Source organism: Botrytis deweyae, assembly GCF_014898535.1.
Source record: "Botrytis deweyae strain B1 chromosome Unknown BDEW_003, whole genome shotgun sequence".
NCBI classification, from domain to species: Eukaryota; Fungi; Ascomycota; class Leotiomycetes; order Helotiales; family Sclerotiniaceae; genus Botrytis; species Botrytis deweyae.
Window position 1 is genome coordinate 1,880,626 of NW_024066210.1, and position 20,290 is coordinate 1,900,915.

The 20,290-nt window shown below is 44.1% G+C and overlaps 9 protein-coding genes across 9 annotated transcripts; 7 read left to right on the forward strand and 2 right to left on the reverse strand.

Moving 5' to 3' along the window:
* Nucleotides 1-324: 324 nt before the first annotated feature.
* EAE98_001924 (uncharacterized protein) lies at nt 325-1,479 on the reverse strand (the record flags this gene model as incomplete). The annotated part of the gene is made up of 3 exons (XM_038949543.1): nt 325-923; nt 1,001-1,415; nt 1,477-1,479. The coding sequence occupies 3 exons, from the start codon at nt 1,477-1,479 to the stop codon at nt 325-327; spliced, it is 1,017 nt and encodes a 338-aa protein (XP_038814528.1).
* A 230-nt stretch (nt 1,480-1,709) lies between these two features.
* On the forward strand, nt 1,710-3,186 carry EAE98_001925 (uncharacterized protein; the record flags this gene model as incomplete). Its single annotated transcript, XM_038949544.1, has 2 exons — nt 1,710-1,788; nt 1,852-3,186. 2 exons carry the CDS (start codon nt 1,710-1,712, stop codon nt 3,072-3,074), a joined length of 1,302 nt encoding a protein of 433 aa, XP_038814529.1. The 3' UTR covers nt 3,075-3,186.
* Nucleotides 3,187-4,199: 1,013 nt separating this feature from the next.
* Nucleotides 4,200-4,821, forward strand: EAE98_001926 (uncharacterized protein; the record flags this gene model as incomplete). Its single annotated transcript, XM_038949545.1, has 2 exons — nt 4,200-4,443; nt 4,544-4,821. 2 exons carry the CDS (start codon nt 4,200-4,202, stop codon nt 4,819-4,821), a joined length of 522 nt encoding a protein of 173 aa, XP_038814530.1.
* A 978-nt stretch (nt 4,822-5,799) lies between these two features.
* EAE98_001927 (uncharacterized protein) lies at nt 5,800-6,494 on the forward strand (the record flags this gene model as incomplete). Its single annotated transcript, XM_038949546.1, has 2 exons — nt 5,800-6,034; nt 6,307-6,494. The coding sequence occupies 2 exons, from the start codon at nt 5,800-5,802 to the stop codon at nt 6,492-6,494; spliced, it is 423 nt and encodes a 140-aa protein (XP_038814531.1).
* A 3,121-nt stretch (nt 6,495-9,615) lies between these two features.
* On the forward strand, nt 9,616-10,222 carry EAE98_001928 (uncharacterized protein; the record flags this gene model as incomplete). Its single annotated transcript, XM_038949547.1, has 3 exons — nt 9,616-9,623; nt 9,689-9,824; nt 9,887-10,222. The coding sequence occupies 3 exons, from the start codon at nt 9,616-9,618 to the stop codon at nt 10,220-10,222; spliced, it is 480 nt and encodes a 159-aa protein (XP_038814532.1).
* An 829-nt stretch (nt 10,223-11,051) lies between these two features.
* Nucleotides 11,052-11,419, forward strand: EAE98_001929 (uncharacterized protein; the record flags this gene model as incomplete). Its single annotated transcript, XM_038949548.1, has 2 exons — nt 11,052-11,140; nt 11,194-11,419. 2 exons carry the CDS (start codon nt 11,052-11,054, stop codon nt 11,417-11,419), a joined length of 315 nt encoding a protein of 104 aa, XP_038814533.1.
* A 1,488-nt stretch (nt 11,420-12,907) lies between these two features.
* On the forward strand, nt 12,908-14,266 carry EAE98_001930 (uncharacterized protein; the record flags this gene model as incomplete). The annotated part of the gene is made up of 1 exon (XM_038949549.1): nt 12,908-14,266. The coding sequence occupies one exon, from the start codon at nt 12,908-12,910 to the stop codon at nt 14,264-14,266; it is 1,359 nt and encodes a 452-aa protein (XP_038814534.1).
* A 463-nt stretch (nt 14,267-14,729) lies between these two features.
* EAE98_001931 (uncharacterized protein) lies at nt 14,730-17,864 on the reverse strand (the record flags this gene model as incomplete). Its single annotated transcript, XM_038949550.1, has 1 exon — nt 14,730-17,864. One exon carries the CDS (start codon nt 17,862-17,864, stop codon nt 14,730-14,732), a length of 3,135 nt encoding a protein of 1,044 aa, XP_038814535.1.
* Nucleotides 17,865-18,800: 936 nt separating this feature from the next.
* EAE98_001932 (uncharacterized protein) lies at nt 18,801-19,493 on the forward strand (the record flags this gene model as incomplete). The annotated part of the gene is made up of 1 exon (XM_038949551.1): nt 18,801-19,493. The coding sequence occupies one exon, from the start codon at nt 18,801-18,803 to the stop codon at nt 19,491-19,493; it is 693 nt and encodes a 230-aa protein (XP_038814536.1).
* Between the last annotated feature and the right edge of the window lie 797 nt (nt 19,494-20,290).

Here is a 20,290-nt window from a genome sequence, read left to right on the forward strand (position 1 = left end):
ACGTCAAAATTATGAGTACCTTGGAAGAATAGGTTTAAAAATGTGATCATAGTGCTGTTGCTTCCCCTGCGTGACTACTCGCTAATAACGCAGATTGTCTGTTACTGGGTTTATGATAATTTATCATTTTCAGACGAGCACTTTATGATCTTCGCGATTGTGTAAAATCAACCATCAGGCCATAGTCAAGCGAGCATAACATTCGGCTCAGATGTACTACTGGAATGTGTGATGTCTTTGTATTGTACAAATATTTTTAGGATCCATTTCTCCTGGTCCCCTACTAGCGAAGCGATTTCTCGGCTATTCCATCCCTAACTAGATCTAGAACCCCACTCTCTTAGACTCTTGAACCTTTATAATTTTCTCCAACGCTCTCCCTCCATCTTGTGCCCATCCAGCCTCTCCATCTAATTTCAGAACTCTTCCCTTTCCTCTCTCTGTAACTCTCACTGGAATGAATCCATCCCTTGTCCAACATCTTCCAAATGACCTTACCAACTCAAATAAGCCCACTGAAATCTTTCGTGTGCCTCTTCCAATAATGTGCGTTCTATCATATTCTGCCAACTCCCTTTTCTTTGCCTCAACTATCCTATTCCATGCTCGTTCCTCGGCGGGAGTTCTGGCTTGATAAAGATGACTTGTAAGATGGAGGGAAGAGGGTGGTAGAGTTAGAATGCGCGGAGGCATGAATGGAATAGGAACAATCTTTTTGAGGGCAACCTCTACATAGAGAGGTGCGGCGACTTTTGGAGGATGAGCGCATAGGCTGGCAGGGACGGCGGTTATAGATTTAATGAGACCGGCGGGAGAGAGAATGACGTAGCCTCCACAACAAGCGAGGAGGAAAGATATACCGCCGAAAGCATAGGGAACCCATACAGCAATATCATCAGGGATATGAACGTAATTATTCCAAACTGGGTAGTAGAAGAAGATGGGTTAGCGAGGTGTTCTCGAGGACAAGATGTCTGGTCAACAACTGAGAAAAACGTACAAGTGAGACCGGCAAATCCCAGAAGAAAAGTTCCAGCTATGTAGGAGGTCACAATATATCCGGTATGCGAAGCTGCTTGGTAGAGAATTGTGGTATGTGGTTTCGCAGCCAGAATATCGGCATAGCTGTGGTACTTGAGAGGTTTTGGAGCCAGCGATGGTGGTTTCGCGACAACTAATTCGGGGGATTTGATTTGAGGTGCAACCACTGGCTTAGCTTTGAGCTGTGGCTTGGGTTTCGATTTTACCTTTGCCGTTGGCATTGCCATTGGCTTTCTAGCTGTAGAGCGACATAAGGATGTCGATGTGAAAAGTCGATGGTTTCGACATGGTTTTGGAGTTGTGAAGAGGAAAGCTCGGGAGGAACTTAGAGTCGTAGAATGTAATTTAATACACCCTCTTGAGAATGCGGACGTCTAAAAAGTATTAGCAGCGACTTATTGTCAAGTCAAATATACATATTCAAATAAAACGTACCATACCTGGAGAACAAAATTCAATGAGTGAAATCGGAACCCGAAGCTTCAACTTCGGGACGGGAAAAATTAATGATCGGAGGTTCGGCGAAATTATTCAACCCTGTTAATTGGCCTAGCGTGTACCCTCCCGAAATATCCCATTTGTTGATCTCAACATCTCAAGAATATCTTCGACTTTCACTTATCTCCTCAAGAAACTCTCAATTGAGTTTCATATCTGCTACAGTCAGTATGGCATCTTTTGCGACAGCTTGTCGTGTATCTGCTAGACTTACTGCTAGGGGATTGCGACAAGATGCCACTGCCAGAGGTTAGTATTTACCCTTGAGAAATTTTGGGTTGAGTATGGGAGGTTAATATTTGATGATGGTAGGACTCAGGACCTCTGCAGCATGTCTAGCTGCCCAGAACTTCACGATGCCGGCTCTTTCTCCTACGATGACCGAGGGAAATATTGCAAAGTGGAATGTTAAGGAAGGAGATTCATTTGCGGCTGGTGATGTCTTACTCGAGATCGAAACTGATAAGGCTTCAATGGATGTTGAAGCTCAGGATGATGGTATTATGGCGAAGATCACAATGGGAGATGGCAGCAAAGGAATCAAGGTTGGCACAAGAATCGGTGTTCTCGCAGAATCTGGAGATGATTTGAGTTCATTGGAAATACCAGCTGAAGACAGTGCTGCCCCTCCACCGCCAAAAGAAGAGGCCTCGAAGCCAAGCCCCGCAAAGTCCTCAGAATCACAAGCTGAAGCTCCCCCTACCTCGAAGCCATCTGCCGAGACTTCCGCTCCCGTAAAGAAATCATCAGGAAAGGCAAAGAAACAAACATACCCTCTACTTCCTTCAGTCGAACATTTGATTCACGCACGTGGATTAGATGCATCTGATATCGAAAAGATGGTGCCCAGTGGTCCTAATAATCGACTGTTGAAAGGTGATGTTCTAGCGTATTTGGGCTCAATATCTTCCTCATACCCTACCGAACTTTCGCAAAAGATCGCCAGACTCTCCCACCTCGACCTCAGCAATATTAAGATTGCTCCTCCCAAGGCAGTTAAGCCAGCCAAGAAAGACGCACCAGCACCAAAACCAATCACATTCCACCGTGTCGCCCACACCGTTTCCATGAAAGCAGCCGTAGAGGTTCAACAAAGGATACAATCTACACTTGGTGTATTCATACCTCTCTCAACATTCATTGAGCGTGCAGCAGATGTCGCAAATGATGACCTTCCCCGCCCAAAGAACTACAAACCGACATCCGATGAACTTTTTGACTCCGTTCTCGGGCTTGACAAAGTTAACTCAGCAAATGGGGTTAGAGGAAACTTTTTACCGGAGAGCGGTGCCGCACTTCGCCAAGGTGCTCAAGCATTACAATCGTCGAAAAAGAACAATAATATCGATGTCTATGACTTCTTGTCAGGTGTTACAAGGACAGCACCAGTCAAACGCTCGGCACCAAAACCGGAGCCAGTTGCAGCAGATGAATTTTGGGTAACAATTCCAGAAACTGATATGGAGGCTGCGTCAATTTTCATGCAGAGATTCAAGCTTGTCTTGGAACAGGAGCCCGGGAGGTTGATTCTGTAAAACACGCGTGTGTAGTATACCTAGCTAGATGGAGAATAGATTGATGATACCACGAGAGGATTATTTTCATTACCAATCTCTTCTGAGCCACTTTTCCGTTTGTATGTATGCAAAGGTGACGGACATGTCCGCATATTTAAAACCTCCCTAATGCACGCTACTTCCGGAAAAGCACTTTTCCATCGATACGATATGCGCATAGTTTGCAACTGTTGTCATCCATACAGGAAATGGAGTACCGATCCATTGATTCCTGTACAAAACCATGTACGGTACAGTCGGTGTGTATCAAATTATGTGATTTTCTCTGTTGAGCGGTAAATTGATGTCAATTGCCGACGAATTGGTGAGTAGGTTGCAGATACCAGTGTGACAGAGTAGGTTTGCAATTCTCATTTCTGCTAAGGTACTTTGCGCATAGGAGTTCCAGATTATGTGATCTTCCATTAGTTGATACGGTGATGCTGTCTACACACAAATTCGCAAAGCAGGCCGCAGAAACTAGAGCAATACTTGTTTCCCGGAGCTTCCACTCCTCCATAATTACCTCGGGATGTGCTTGTGCGGTAGAGATATACCTTTATTTCTTCCGTAGGACTTGGAAGGTTTTTTCTTTTCTCATTCTCACTCATGCCTCTTCGCCTTTAGAGTGGTTTCGCTATATCTCGCCAACTTCAACAAAGTTGCGTCATTTTGACAGCTTCTTGAAGCATCTTTTGTCTTGTATGGCTGTCATGGCGACATGCTTTTTTTAATTCTGAACAAATACATCGATGTATAAAGTTCCATCAGAATCAGCAGTGATCAGCAAAAATAGCAGCACGTCTTGCTTGGTATAACTTGTTTTCTGTCATACAATCCTCGTTCTCTTCTCTCATGGCGATATGAAGACTCTCTGACTCTCAATAGTAGCCTGATAGACCTGCCTAGCTCGCGCTCTCTGCCCGAGGAGTTTCACGAGAGTGTGCCCGTAGCTTCAGAGTCCGTACCTCTCGAAGGCCTACCCTTTACGAATGCTGTTTAGCTTTCATATCAATGATGAAACTAGGCTATATTTCATTGCTACAGAAGATAAGATGCAGTCTTGTGCGCAATGGGCCCTAGGAGAATCATTTCCTTCTCAATATGTACCAATTAATTGGCACAATCTATACACCGCCGTCAGCACCTATCAAGGACCAAGTGATACTCGGGAGCTTACGCCGTCTGGTTCTTTACAACACCAGTTTAACTTCAACACCATCTGCACTAGGAACACGGACACTCCAACATGTCCTCATCTTTTGGGTTGACTGGTGTTGCACACCAGGCCAACCTCAAACGAAAAAAGTTCATGGGGTGGGAAAGAAGAAAAGGAAACACAATCATCGTGTGCCTCAATTCTACGCTTCAATTAACTCACTAGAGAGGATCATGTGTCTTCGGTGCGGACTAGCCGTTCCATTATTCGACTTCGCAAGAACCGATAGTAAATAGGAAGGATAGGATAGAAGATCAAGCTGTTCTAGACCCTAACCTGTTGATGACAACAATCCGGAGTTCCTACCGCAGCAGAATTTGGGCTCAATTCAAATTAAACAATGGAAGGATCGCTTATGGTTCCCGGAATCAACAGTCTATCCGATACTATCAGACCCCGCCCTCCTCTGCAGAAGACATTTACAAAGATATCCCGATTCCTTCACACATAGCAATAGGCCAGGGTGTCTGCTCCAAACAAAGGACATCTCAGAAAAGAGCTCGTTGAAGTTATTGCGGGTTTTGAGGAACCAAAAGAACATCAGAGCGCGAAGAATGCATTCTCCATTGCTTTAGTTCACGAGGATGACATCTCTCAAAATACCAGGACTCTCATCGAATAAGATCCTCACAAGTTTCGTTTGGCACGAAAAATAGGGCAAATTTTGTCACATCATGAAATTCGATGCAATCTTTATTGATACGGAGTCCCGTGCCAGGAGATGAGAACAAGCAAGACCAGTCGATGCTCCCCACCAGCTAGGGTGCTCCAAAGTCTGTTGACTTCTCTACTTTATTTCTTCTCTATGTATTACTGCACATCCTCACCCTAATACGGTGACACCTTTTAAGTCTCCGATGCTACTCAACATCATGCCATATTATCTTAAATCGCCATACAAATCATAAGCTTCACTTATATTGCTCAAAGGCACTCGAGGCTCGAGAAAATAATCAAGCACCACAACCAACAACTAACAACTAACAATATCAACAGTCCGCCACCCGCTAAATAACATGTCCTTTTTTCATCTGTAGATCTGGATATGAATAGAGTGCGCCAAAGACCGAAGGTGCTCTAAGGTCTGATCGAGCAGCAATATTCAGCCACACAACCCTGGAATTTCGGACTTAAACAGAGGGTAAATCGACTGTAATTATATGCCTACTGGTACCACGAAGAAAATATGAATTCGAATACATTCTCGAACCGAGGTTGGAGAAGTGTCTTCACTAAATAAGTGTGCGTAGTCGACTGGGAAAAGTTCAAGGAAATTGGTGTGGTCGCTAAGAGCTATAAGCTCCAACCCCCAAATCGTCGGGACATCTACCACGACAATACAGAGAAGATCGCCGTTTTCTTATACAGACCCGGAGGAGATAAGAGGCTGTCGGTTACAAAGCTGGGAGGTATCTGGATAGACGGCTCTTTGAAGTTGAAATCCGCAAAATTTTCCGCGATACTATCGAAAATTTCAGCGACAGTATGGTTGCGGTACACGAAAAGCTTTTCAGTATCAAGTTTTTTGCATTTACTCCTGGATGGGACAAAGAGAAACCATGGGCAAAGTTTATACTCAGGTGCATTTTGAACCACAAGGAGGCAAACACCAATGTTAAGACCGATGAACCTTCCAATGGATACCCAAACAACGACACTAATTTTAAGAATGAAGAGGGAATTTCCGTGGTGGATCGCAGCGAACAAGAAAGTTCGAATGGTGAGCCCAACGATGAAGATATGATAACATCTCAACGTAGATGCTTCAGGATTATGTGCATTTTGTTGATACACAACGACTTCTCCTTCATCCCTATCTTTGGTTACTTGGCCATCATCTTGCTCACGTTCTCTTTTATGGCTGCCATGCCGGCTATCAAGGTCCTGAGCCAGATCATCGTTTTTTATAAGAGCTCTTAGGTTAAATTGAGGAAGACATTGAGCTTCTATTGAAAACCGAAGCATCATCATTACCGAAGAGAAAGATAATAGAAGGAGAAGAAAGAGAGCAGGCATATGTCTGGGATGTTCATGCTGCTTCTGCGAGTATTGCAATGCAAGACTTCGCGGATGATTTCTTAGTCTTCCTCGAGCTTGTCATCATGGCACATGACATGAACATAGGTGTTTTCAGCCCAGTGTTTTTCAAAGATCCCGAGCTCGACCTCGATATGACATGAATCAAGTGAGAACAATGGGCACTTCTTTGGTGATAGTAGTAGGTCCAGATGAGCTGATATACTCGCATACACCAAATATACCTGTAGCCATTGAAATGGGTGGAAAAATGGCCAAGTCGAATAGTTCGCCCCGTGGTCTTGCAACGAGCTGCAGATAATGTAACGCCAGCAAAGTCGACGCGTGTTATGATTCTGTATGTTCTACCGACAACCACGTGTTCAAGATCTAAGAAGACCAGAATATGGGACAGTTTATTGTGGAATCAGAGCAGCAGATGAGATTGTAGTAGTATTCTCGTGGAGATGGTACACACTGCACAATTTCTTTCACCGATTTGACTCTGTTGTCTAGCCTAGTACCTTCGGTAACGAAATTTGCATCGCCTAACAGAGGGCAAGAGCAGACTTTTGAGAATCAGTTGATTCAAGATTCAGTTACGAAAAGTTCAATCTTGAGTTCCCGGCTTCTAGTTAGAAGTCCACCAATAACAAAGTAAACAAGACAGTCCAAGCGAGCACCCATTGGATCTATTGCTCCAGCTGTTCGACAGCATTTGCGCGAATGAAGAAATGAACTTCCTCAAGGCCCAGCTATATTGGGTACACAACACACCTATTGGAAGTTTCGAATTTCCAAAGGGCGATGATAAGTGGTTACAACTCGCCAAACATAATGCCGAGAATTAAGGGAATTATTGGGTATGCAATCAAATCGAGCCAAACATTAACGATGAGAAGATGAGATTACTCTAATCGCTGGATCCATCTCTTACATGGGAACCTTTCCCCCTGGAAGATACAAAATCCATGAAAAGAACTGGGAACTAGACTTATATCTGACTGATGGCCCGTTCAGCGATCCTACCTAAAATGAAACCTACCTTTCAAAACAGGTATTCCAGGGAGCGTGTCATCAGCAGCATAACGGGTCCATTCCGAAATTCTACAGGCTAAGAGTGGATCACACAGGAACTCGCTGGTCCGGCTATTTGAAAGAATCTGGGGTTAGGAACTCAGATGCATGAACTGATCAACCCGATCCCCTATGGTTCTGGCCGTGTTCCCCGTTTTCAACTCCTAGGTTGAGTCACGAATGAATAATATTATACGATTGCCGGCGGTACTGAATCACCAATGAAGAGAAAATGATTCACTGGTCGACAAAGATGCGTTGGCTGAAAGATGTACTATCCTATGTATGTGCCCCGTCACAGAAGCACTCATTGACGAATTTCCTTCGCCCCAACGGCTTTTTTGAGACATCAAAGATATATGACAGTTTCAAATTCTTTGTTTTGGTGCTGGACTGGGCTGGGAGATGAGATTGAGAGGGGATCTAATGAAGACTTACAGGCTCGAATTCATCTTTGCGTAGTTGGTTGTGAATATAAACCTCAAGGAACTCGTTCTTCCAATTGTAGTTTAACGGAAAGGTGGATTTTCTTCGTGAAGTCCGCTTCTTTGAAGTGCGTTGATCCTAGCGAGAAGGGAAACGTAACAAGGAATTGGAAGCTGTCCAAGAAAGGAACGACTGGAGACAGTAACACTAAGGACTGGAATCATCTTTGCCCACAACAACCTTAACTATATACTCCCAGGCTACTAAACGTCGGAAGATGTGTCCCTTCAGCATCACTTCCAATCTCTGGCATCGCTCGGCCTTTTCCAGGTGATGACTACTTAACATCCTTAACGGAATTATCTTTGAAGTATGGACATTTCACGGCGGACAGAATCATAGAGCATGTTAAAATTACGCTAGGATCTAAAAAGCAAAGCACCAAAAATTGCATATTGATTTGCTAATTGGAGAAACCATCCCACGGAGCCAATCTTGATCTTCACGCGGAGGATACATGATTTCTCACTTTCAATTTCCACAATCCACGATTTACCTAAAGGATATTGTAGTTGATAGATCTTGCAGCAAAGCCTGTAGAGTTCGACTAAGGCTGAATGAAGTGTGAACAAGAAAAAGAAGACAGATCGGTTCCGAAATCGAAAATATTGAGATTGCGTACCCGGAACCAGCTATTGGTCTTAGAAGACGACATGAATATTGGCTACATGCAAGTTTGTAAACATTGTTACATACGATATCGAATGCCGTGGGAGAGGAAGCTTTTTAGAGTCAAGAGAGATCCAGGAACTATTGTCGATTTTGCCGCGGATTGCGATAACAATGACATTGTAAGCTTGGAAGCTTCCTGTGTCATACGAAACACACGCAAAACATTTTGGATATCCACATAATCGACTTCATACTTCCAGCGACGAGGACGGAATACTTTTAGGGGGGCACGAGAACTAAAGAAGATCCCATCTTGTCGAGCAGAGAGCTGCATAAAAATTCAACAAGATGCGCTTTCGGGTGTTAGAGTAGAAACACTCCATATGCAAGTACGCTGCACGATACTTCAATCAGGCAACAGTTCCTTACTGGAGACGTGACAGGCACTATCCACTGGCAAGAGTTCACACCGGATCGAGATAAGATGTTCAGGAAGAACTAACTTCTTGTATCGTCTGAATTCAGTGATGTTATACGACACTAGAAGATGAATTCTGGTGGCTGATCAAGGGATCTCTGATCGGGAAAAATGCAACATTCGAGGAAGATTCAGATGTTTGCAGTATCAACGTTAGCTTGGGCTGACAGGTGAAGAGAGAACTGTGTGACGAACATCACATATCAATGTTATTACTTATCACACTTAGAGATCTCTTTCCTCTTGAGCTTTCTCATTCTATTTTATTTGACCTCTATCGATATGCTCCAGCATATGATCGCCGATGCAGGCACTAGAGAATAAAAAGAAAAGAATTAGATGCGGCGAACTCTACAAGAGCGCCGCTAAAGAGCAATTCGAATTCTCTAAGAGCTGAAGAGCTTGCTTCCAAGGTATCTTTTATATCTTTGGAAGATGGGTCAATCAATAGAGAAAGTATTGCAATTGCGGAGATTGTGCCAGAAGGGTCAACTTGTGTTCTCCGAACTAACCGTCGTTTCCCAAAGCTGTTCACAGAACAGTTGAGATCAATCCTTCAAAGCCGAATCCAGAGAATCATGGTGAGATACCCGAGGGAATTCCGTGACTATTCATCCACAGAGATTTCCCAGATGTACGAGTATTTTTCGTCAGAATTCTAGGTCGAGGTATCCTTTCCAGGAAGCAATGTTGAACGACTATTAGCACAGGAAATTGCAAATCCTGGATTGGCTCGGATGCTGAGATCCGCGCAGATCTAGCACCGGTGGCTCGAGCATCGATGAGCGACTCGCAAATTGCTCATTCGAATAAGGGAGCCGAGACTCTTGAATTCCTGACAGTAAGTGTGAAGGTGGAACAGAAGTGATGTGCTTTCAAGTTTCATATCGACGATGGTACTAGTCCATTGTAGATTATCGCTGGAGGACACAAAATACAGTTCTTCGCGCTTCTTGCACCACATCATCTTGGAATCTTCACAAGGAATTTTCTTGCCATCTGCCTAATAAAACTTCGGCCAGACAAAGACAGACAGATCGAACAGATCGAGAAATTATGCTCCGACTTTCAAACTATAAGAAATGGTCGAATCAGGTCACAGAGATTGTCCAATCAACAATTACCAAACTACAGCTAGATTATGGTATTCGTCAGATTCAGTATAAAGAACCAAAGGATCGAAGTATGGAGCTGAAAATGAACGATTGGCAATGCAATTTACCAAATATCAAGGATTAATTGTTTTGACTTACTTCTGTGATGCTTTTCCTATCAAAGAATAATGAGTTCGACGGCCCGGTATGTTAACGTACACGAAAATTATGACCATCATTGATGTTGGTAAACATTCACACCAGGATATGGGGATTTTACGACCATACAAGAAATACGTTGGAGATCGAAATGCATCTAAGCATCACAGCTTTCTGAGATCCGTACCGCGTGTATTAAGATGGTCCTTGTGTGAACAAAGAGTGAATGGATGGCCTTAAGTCACAAAGGAGCTAGTCCAACAGCAAGGTCTATTTAAGTATTACTTATTCTGTACATAGCTAGCTCTTTAGATTGAATAAACATTGACAACTAGAGCCTACATTGCAGTTCCCACATCATTCGTACTCTTCTCAAAGCAACAATCCTCGAGGTCCTACCTCCAGTGGTAATTGGAGAGGAACATGGGCCCTCAAACAGATGACCCTGAAGTGTATGGAAATAAAGCTGGGTGGTAGATTTCTAGCCATATTCAGCGGGACTATCACTAGCTCTAGAGGAAATCCAAAGGAGTCGCAGCTCGCTATGTGAAGCATCATTTCACTCAGTACCACAAACACGTGATTATACTCGAGGAGATCATCTAAGGGAACGAATTCTAGCTTAAGCTGGACAGCGGCAGTCATCAAAAGAAAAGTAGCACGTACTATATTCTTTCATTGACTGGTGGGCTGATATTCAACCTCACTGGAAGTTTTCGAAACTCATCCTGGTATGAGAAGCCATTTCGAGATCCTGAGATTGATACCCCACCAAGACCTGGTAAATAGAGCTGGTCTAGAGGTGTTGTTTAGAGATGTTCCAGCGGAAAGACGAGGATAGAACTGCGGTGGAACACAAAAAGAGCATTGAGAATATCATTTCACTTGATGCTTCACTAAGACAGTAAGTTTCTCCAAGAAAGAGCAAGAACAAGTTGCAATGCAATTCTAGAGAAGAGCCAAAGCCTTCGATAGGTCAGGATTAAGGCGAGTAGAAGACTCAAAAGGGAAGACAGTGAAGGCAAAGAAGAGAAACGAGATAAAAAAGAGAGAGAAGAACTTGCTCAGGATGAAAGCAATCCGCACTGGACTTGATCAAATGGCGTTTGAAAATATCTTGAAGGCAGTGAAGGAACCAATAATGTCTTGGTTCTTCCAATATAAAGGTTCTCTGCCGAAATAGCATATCAAGGAAGAATTGACACCAATTTAAGAGAGGCAAGAACATCTCCCCATGCTCAGAGAGAATGTATTGGAGATAATCATTGGTTCCCATTGCCAGGTTATATGATGTTTGCGAGGAGAATTTGACCAGATATGCAAGAACTTAATAGTTGGAAGGGAAAGTGGAAGACAAGAGGCACAACATCATTGGTAAATGTACAATTTGAAGAATAAAGTTGTGATATTTGCCGACAGCGCGAAATGGCATGACCCGAGACTGTGACCCAGGCCGCGTTAAGACCTTGTATGGCAAGTGAGAGGGGTTTGGTTATTTCAAGAGTGTTCATTATGGACGTAGGTAGCAACAGAAGGATTCAATATCCTAAGGGAGTTAGGGCATTCATCTTCTTGAATTTCTGAAACTAGATCAATCTAAGCTAGCTATTGCAGTGTTTGAGTTCAAGATGGAAAACGAGATCGATGAATGAAGTTAAGGGCATGGAAGAATACGAGCAAGATGTGTATTGACAAGATAAACTTTGGACGTCAAGTTGAACGTCAAACTATAGCTATGGTTGCGAAAATAGATATTCCAACAGAAAAGTTATGAATCATCGACTTCGAAGGTCGTGTTTCAGTGTGAACAAGCAAAGACTTTGTGAATTGAGACAGAGAGCAAATCTGCGAAAGCCTGGAACATTCTTGTTATTTTTCTCGGGAAGTCTTAGGTAATTCAGCAGCCAGCCGAGCCAGCTTGTCGGAAATCAAGAGGTTCGTCATTTTGTGACATGTGCACCGGGATTTATTCCGACTTGCAATACGGAGTTGCCGGAAGACATCTGTGTTTACACAGCTTGAGCCTACATGCGGCTTAACGAGCTTCTAAGCTTCAAGCTTTCGAATATCACGTCTATCTATAGCCTGATTGAGCTTGGGATATAAGCTTTACTACCCTAATTTAGTAGAGCGGACATTAACTTTCAGAGCCTTATAGGGCCTCATAGCATACACCACCTACCGGTAGAAGAGCCTATAATCTCATCCGAAATGACCGCAACCCCCGTAACTACCAAGCTCATCGTACATAATTAGTTCATCCTAACTATGGCACGCTCGGAACTGCGCTAGCACCCCTGAGCGACACCCATCACCTGATTCGGCTAACCACTTTGGTGCTAAGCAGACCCATAAATGTGGCTGGTGATTCGCCAATCTAAATGGCTTGGCTGACATCAAGCTAATCCACCGACAACAAAAAACAACAAACCTGTTGAACTAGCTGCCGACTGTGCCCACACATCTACGAAATAGACATCGCATCGTGGATACCGTTCCTGTGCCTTGATTTAGTTGGTACCAAGATTGCAAATTCAAGCCGTGACGATGATCCTGAGAGCTTTGCGATGAAGATCTCTCAGATCATGGATATAAGGTAAGGTACCAGAACTGGTAGGGCATAATCCTTTCCCTTCATCCCCATCTCTTCTTTCCTCTCATCCATCTCAAGATGCGTTCCTCAGTTCTCTTCACACTCGCTCTCCAAGCTACCAATGTAGTCTCTCATTCACCCAATTCCTATTCTTTCGATCCATTGGAGCATCTAGCTGGAACCGCACCACCATTCGACCCTCAAGATCCCCCTACTGATCCTGCTCCTCCTCAAGGATGCAACGTAACTCGAGCTGCATATCTTGTTCGCCATGCTGCAATCTATGCCAATGACTTCGACTACGAAGAGTACATTGAGCCTTTTGTACAGAAGCTCGCAAACACATCTGTAGACTGGGCGAGCATTCCAAGTCTTTCCTTCCTCTCAACATGGCAAGCTCCTATTACCGATCCCGAAATCGAGATGTTGACCAGATCGGGTAAATTGGAGGCCACAAACTTGGGTGTGGACATCGCGCAGAGATATCAAAGCCTGAGAACTCCAAATAAAATATGGACGTCCACCGCAGAAAGAACCGTGAAGACTGCGCAATCTTTCTCCAATGGTCTTGCAGACGATGCCTCGGATATTGAGATTGTCCAAGTATACGAAGGAAAGAACTCGAGCGCCAATTCCTTGACTCCATACAAGGCCTGCCCGGCATACAGTTCCTCGGGTGGAAGCGAGGAATCTGGCGAGTTTCAAGAAATCTACACCAAACCCGTCACCGCGCGCTTCAACAGCTTGGCTCCCGCTTTCAACTTCACATCCAACGATGTTTACGGCATGTCCCTTCTCTGCGGCTACGAAACCGTGATCCGCGGCTCCTCTCCCTTCTGCGACCTCTCCGTCCTTTCCCCTACCGACTGGCTCGGATTCGAATACACAAACGACATCCAATACTTCTACAACACCGGGTACGGACACGAAGCCTCGGGCGCCATTGGATTCCCCTGGGTCAACGCCACCTTCCACACGCTCATGACGGAACAAAACAACGCCTCCAACGCCACCACAGACCAAGATCTCTACATCTCCTTCACCCATCGCGAACTCCCGCCCACCGTCATCGTCGCTCTCGGTCTCTTCAACAACTCCGCCTACTCCGGCGCAAACAATATCAACACCACCATGCCCCTCCACACCATCAACTACAACCGCGCCTGGAAATCTAGCGCCATCCTCCCCTTCCTCACCAACGTCGCCATCGAAAAAATGGAATGCGATAGCTTTGGCTACGACGCCGGTACCTACTACAGAGTCTTGGTAAACAATAGTCCGCAGGATTTGGTGACGTGTTCCGGGGGTCCAGGAACAAGTTGCAAGGAGGAAGATGTGCAGGACTGGTTGGGCGAGAGAGCCGAAGTCGTAGGCTCTTTTGTGGATGTGTGTGGTGTGAAATATGATAATGGGACGGATGTTTTCAGTATTTATTAATTTTTATAAGATCACTATCTATAAATTCGTTTCTGGGGATTGGGGGTTCATTTAATGATTAATGGAATATAATATACGTTTTTAAATACTTTTCTCGTTTATCTATGTAGTGACGAGAGCCATGTAGCGGGACAGTGATATTTTTTTGGTAACACCGATAGCAATATACACTTGTGGGTAAACATCTAGTCATAATTTATTTATAGGCATTACTTCCTAGACTGTTACATACACACATGTAGATAGCATTTCCAAGCTGTCCCACCCACCTATCCATCCATCTATTCCATGCCTTCCCTCCAAACCCCAACAATAACGACCTCCCTCCCAATCTATCCCGCCAACAGTAATAATAGAAAAAAAAAAACACCAAAATCATTCATTCATTCATTACCACCCGCTCGCTAACTCTTACAAAAAAAAAAAAGGTCTACAGACCTCCCCCCTCATTCCCCCATTCCCCTCAACGCGAAAACCCCTTCAAAAACGCTTCTAGAACATCTCTCCTCTTCTCCTCCACCACCCTCTTATTCCTCTCTTTCACCCCCACACTCCCCTTGAAAACTATCCCTACAAACACGTCCGCAAACGCCCGATTAACTTCTCTCCTCCTCACCGCCGCCGGATCCTCCGGAAGCGGTGCTGCTCTCCCCTTCCAACTCAGCGTTCTCTTTACGGAATCGAATCCGATACGAACAGCTGTGTCGAGGGAGCGTCTTACTTTAGGTATTGGTGCTAGTTCTCCGGCTACACGGGAGAGTGTTGAAGTGAGGAAGACAAAAGAGATATTGTGATGAGGCAACGAGAGAATATCTAGTAGCCACGCTTTTGTTTCTTCGACATCCGATTGGGTATTTACTCGAGATGTGATATCAGAGTCGATTTGCTCGCATAGAGGTGCGGGAATAATGCCATCAGTGAGACTGCGCAAGAAGAGGATGAGAACTTCTGCTACGATTTCGAGTCGATGCGCGGCTGGGATTTCGACGGGAAATATGTCATATATACTTTGATCGGCGTCGAGAGCTGTTAATACTTGACTTTTCAAAGCGATCCTGGTAGGTTGATCTTTGTATCGCCAGGTCTTCTCATCGAATGGCCAACCGGGAGAGTCTCTAGGTATCATCGCCCCTTCCAACATGTTCGAATCAGCCACGACACGATCGGTGAGAGAATCGACGACTTGTGTGAGTTTAAGTAGTTCTCGAGGGGCAGACCAAGTCACTTCCTGACCTCTATTGACCGGAGGTCCGGGTTGGCCTCTTGGACGGGGTAATAAAGCTCGCACACCACCTTCTGGTATATGAATGAGCTCTTCAATAGATCGTCCTAAACAAGATTGGAGCCAGTTTCCCTTGATTGGAATAAAATGATCTCTTCCATCTGTAACTCGTAATACCAATACATCTTCGAGTAGGACCTCCCCATTATTCAATGACTTTACAGAGGAAGGATCGTGCACTAAAACCTCGAGTGTGACATTGATTGCATCCCCAGGTTCCAGTGTAACCTCTCGTTTAAGATCTTGTAAGGCTCTATCATCTTCGTCCATAGAAAATCCTGCAAACCACACACTGAGCCACGACGGTGCAATTCTGTCTTCTTGGCCTTCAACACCAGGTCTATCAACGAATGCAAATGTAGATGTGACTTGACTCGTGTTTGCAATTGTGATGTTTCTAGATTTTCGGTGTTCGAATTCCACATCACCAAAATCAACAGCTCCATTTCCGTCATTGGAATTCTTGCGAGATTTATCATTTTGATGACTTTCTTCTGTATTCTGTGAATGATCTATAACAATGGTTATTCCAGGGCGAGCTTCATTCTCCGCTCGATCAAGGTCTCTAGCAACCTCTTGCTGTACTTTTGACTTTAGTTCGGGCACGACTGCGTCATATTCCAAGGTAAAGACAGCATCGAGTGGTTTGTGATCTGATGAGAGAACTCGTTGATGTGAGGTATAAATATCCAAATTTATTCGATCCACAAATCCATCCCTAGTTATTACTGGTGCATTTTCATTGTCCTCAGTTTCATCGTAGTCGTCATATTCATCATAATCATCGCTCTTGGAAGGCGTGGTCTGTTGCTCCCCATCTTCATCGGGATCATAGCTAAAAAGAACATCTTCATCGTCGGTAGCATGATCCATTCCTTGAGCCCTCATTTCTTCATCTTTTATTCTTGCCAATAACTCTTCATTCATCTTGGCATCAAACACCAATTTGTCTCTTCGTGTTCTGAATAGAATTCTATCACACCAACTTGGAGCCCTCTTCTTCTCACTAGAATCGAAAATTCCCATGCTCCCTACATCGTATTTGTATGTTGGAAGGAATGTCACTGGCCCTTCTCTCCAGCCGTCGTGAAACGCCCTTCGAGCTTTCTGCACATGCCTCAATTGGTCATGTGGTAATAGTGAATCAATGGTAGCTTGTAATGAGGCAGGATCTTGGCTTGGATCTTGTATAAAATCGTCTGGATCCGGAAGCGTGGTCACAGTAGAAGAATCGTCGTTCGGGTCAAACGTGCTACTGCTTTTACGAAAGTCTTCCTCGGATTCGTCATCACTATCAATAGACCTTATTACAATCGGTCCGTCACCAGCATCAATTTCGTTATCAATCTTCTTTCTTGATCGCGACCCAATGTCATATTCTCCCTTCGTGTGAAGCATTAACAATCGTCGAATATCGTCTCCCGGTAACCCCTCCAATCTGAAGTTTAGATCTCCAAACCAGAAAGCAAAATCTTCGTCCCCGATGCTCTCCTGGGCATCATCTAGAACTCCACCTCGGCTTATAGGGTCGAAATGCGTTCTTTGCAATATTTGCGAGACATCCCAAATTCGCCTTTCCAAATGCGCTTTATCCGTTCCCGAAGCCAAATGTGAATTTACGAATACAAGTCGAGTTGTTTCTCCCAACACTATCCTAGTAGTGATTGCGCCTTTGTTCCCTAGATATCCCATGAATCCAGTCCCAATACTCACGGTACTGACAGAACTTATCGTAGGTGCAACAGTTGGGGATGCGTAGATGAACATGAGTAGACCAGAGAGCTGTTGTTCGGCCACTAAAGTGTAACCTTCTGGCAAAGCCCCAGAAAGTGCTTTCCTCCACATTGTTACAGGATTATCGTTCGAATAGACCTTGCCAATATATTCCTTCGCAGACGTGAGCTGAACAACTTCTTGTAATCCCAAAACATACAATCCGACATCTTCTCCGCCAGCAATTATACCTTCATCGCCAAGCGGGATTGTCGACTCTTTCTTCTTCCTCCTTGATTCTTGTTCCTCGACACTTTCTATGTTTGATTGGCTATTCTCCTTCTCAATCGCATTGGCAATATCAAGCCCAGCTAGTCGTTTGTCAATCCCTTTGCCTTGCACAAACCAACCTGCGAGATCTTTCTCGGTTCCAGGACACGCAGCAACATTCCAGCAACCAATCTTTATTTTGATTTTATGCGGTCGAGTATATTCGTTTCGTCGCGCATAGACGGCTTTCGAGAGGGATTGTGGACTGGAGGTCATGGGCAATTCGACTTCGACAGGCTCCTCATCTATCGAATCTCTCGTGTTCGAGGCCATCTTTGAGGATTTACAACGGTTTGTTCGGTGATAAAAGTCAAATCAAAATTTCATAACATGTTGATTTTGCGCGGCCTATTTCTCATTTACTCTTTCTCGAAGGTCGTGCTCGAATTTCTTCTTCGTCGGTGTCTTGCTTTTTCCTTTTGTTCTTCAAATACCCGGGATTGAATGACGTAGGCTGAAAGCTCACCGGGGGTGGGATTTCAAGCAGAAAATAAAAGAGCGTTTACGATGTAGTGATTGAAGGCAAAACGGATTTGCAGTGAGAATAGCAGAAAGGTGTGTGAGTAGGTAGGTATTCAAGTCAATGAATGAGTGTGTGAGAGAACGAATGCCAGCCAGTTGATGTAATGTAATCATGTAAAGAATAAAAGAATAAGAGTAAATAAATTAAACCAATAACTACATAACTACCCAACTACCCAACCATCGAGGTATACTTTTCTATTCTTGTACGGACCGAAGCTAAAGTCATTGTAATTGTGGTACTAACGGGTTGTTCTAGAAGTAATAAAAGCCCCCGGTATTCAGCCAAAACGTACAGGCCACCAGGCTAGTAAGGTAAGTACATTTCACATTTCACATTTCCCCATCTATTACCGCGAGGCTGAGATCCTTCTTCCTTTATTATGACAATACAGACCTACATCTTCCCGTCCCATAACACGACAAACGTCATTCACACTACGGCCATTCTTTGCATTACGAACGCCGATTCGAAACCGTATTCAGTAGTTCATACCGGTTAGATCAACTTATCTATCCATCTAACTGCCTCGCGACTTCATCTCACCACTGGCGCAGCAACAAATCCACGACATCAACCACTTATCTACCAACAAACGGTAGACTTTCATAGAATAATAACTATCCTTGACCTATAATCTACCACATCTCAAGTCTCCTACCCTCGCATACATCAAACCCGTCAAAATGACGCCTCGAAAGCCTCGTCAGCGTCAAAATCATCCAGGTCCCTCTCAGTTAAGCCAAGTTCAAGCTTCCGACTATGATACCGAGACACCAATACTAGGTCCCGCACCTCCTACTCGTACCAACGAAGAACTCAATCTATCCGTCCTCAGGCGCTATCATCCATCCATCCAAAAGATCACTTCACTCGCCGCATCTGCCACCATGTACATGTTTTCTCTAGAGTCAAAAACTTGGGAGAAACTTCCTATCGAAGGTACATTGTTCGTCTGCGAGCTTTTACCTTCTCCCACCACCGGCGCTGAAGACCACTGCATTGTGGTTCTCAATCGCAAGGGCCTTAATAATATCATTCACGATTTCAGCGAAATGAATAATGTGGAGATTAATGGGGAGTATTTATATTGGACAGTTGAAAAGTCAGAGACGGTCGGAGGTACTCCTGTGGCGAAGGCTTATGGTATATACATTCATGATGATGAGACGGGTACGAGAGTTGCGAATCAATCAGAAATTCTCAAGAATTGGAAGAAGACACAAGCTACCATGCTTGACGTGCAAACGATGGAGAGTATGGTAGAGAACCATGGAAATGCAGAATCCCAAGAACCTCAGACCCAAATTCCAACCAGCCAAGTAGAAGCCCAGGGAGGTAGGAGATTGAGTATAACAGATTTATTTGGTGCTCGTTGAACGATTTCATCAAGATAGCTATCTGGAAAAATGTTATTCGCTACATTCAAAACCGGGTACTAAATGGGGAAACATGATCTTTCGCCTATTTATACCACACTAATAGCTCCGAATGATCTCTCAGAGATCACAGAGTTTTACATCGTGTGTTGCTCCATGGCTGGCATCAAAAATGATCGTTGCTGTCGAGCCGTGGTAAAATGAGAAGAACAGCAAAGGCGGGCATTAGGAAGAGTTATAGCAAGATGGTAACCAACATAAGATCCAAAGGTCTGAGGAAGGTCGTTCGTACGAAGGATTCTACAAATGTCTGTAGTGACCCATCAATGTAGCACGGGCTTATGAAGAGGCCAATGGCATTTCACCATTTGTGTGCTTTTTCAATCTTGTCCCTTTGCAAGAACATTTCAGCAATATCTTCATTTTGTTGTAAGTACAAACGTGATGTTTTGGCAGCCTTTTAAAATGACGAGTGACATCCATCCACTGGGTTTGCCATTCATAGAGTCATCAAATTTGTCGTATAAATTGAACACAATGTCAAGCTTAGTTACACAACAACGCTGAACCACATTGCTCGAGGATGATATTTGCAAGTTCGTGCAAATCTTAAAAGGAGAGCATTGATTTATGTATACTACGATGATTGTTTCATCGACGTTTATTCACTTTGCCCTGAGCATCACGGTTAGGGAGTACTTGAAAGGCAATATTCTATAGTATGCCTTACGAAAACCATCTTCTCCCAAATATATACTCGTTTCATCGGTACCTATAAACGGCTCAAAACATCCCTA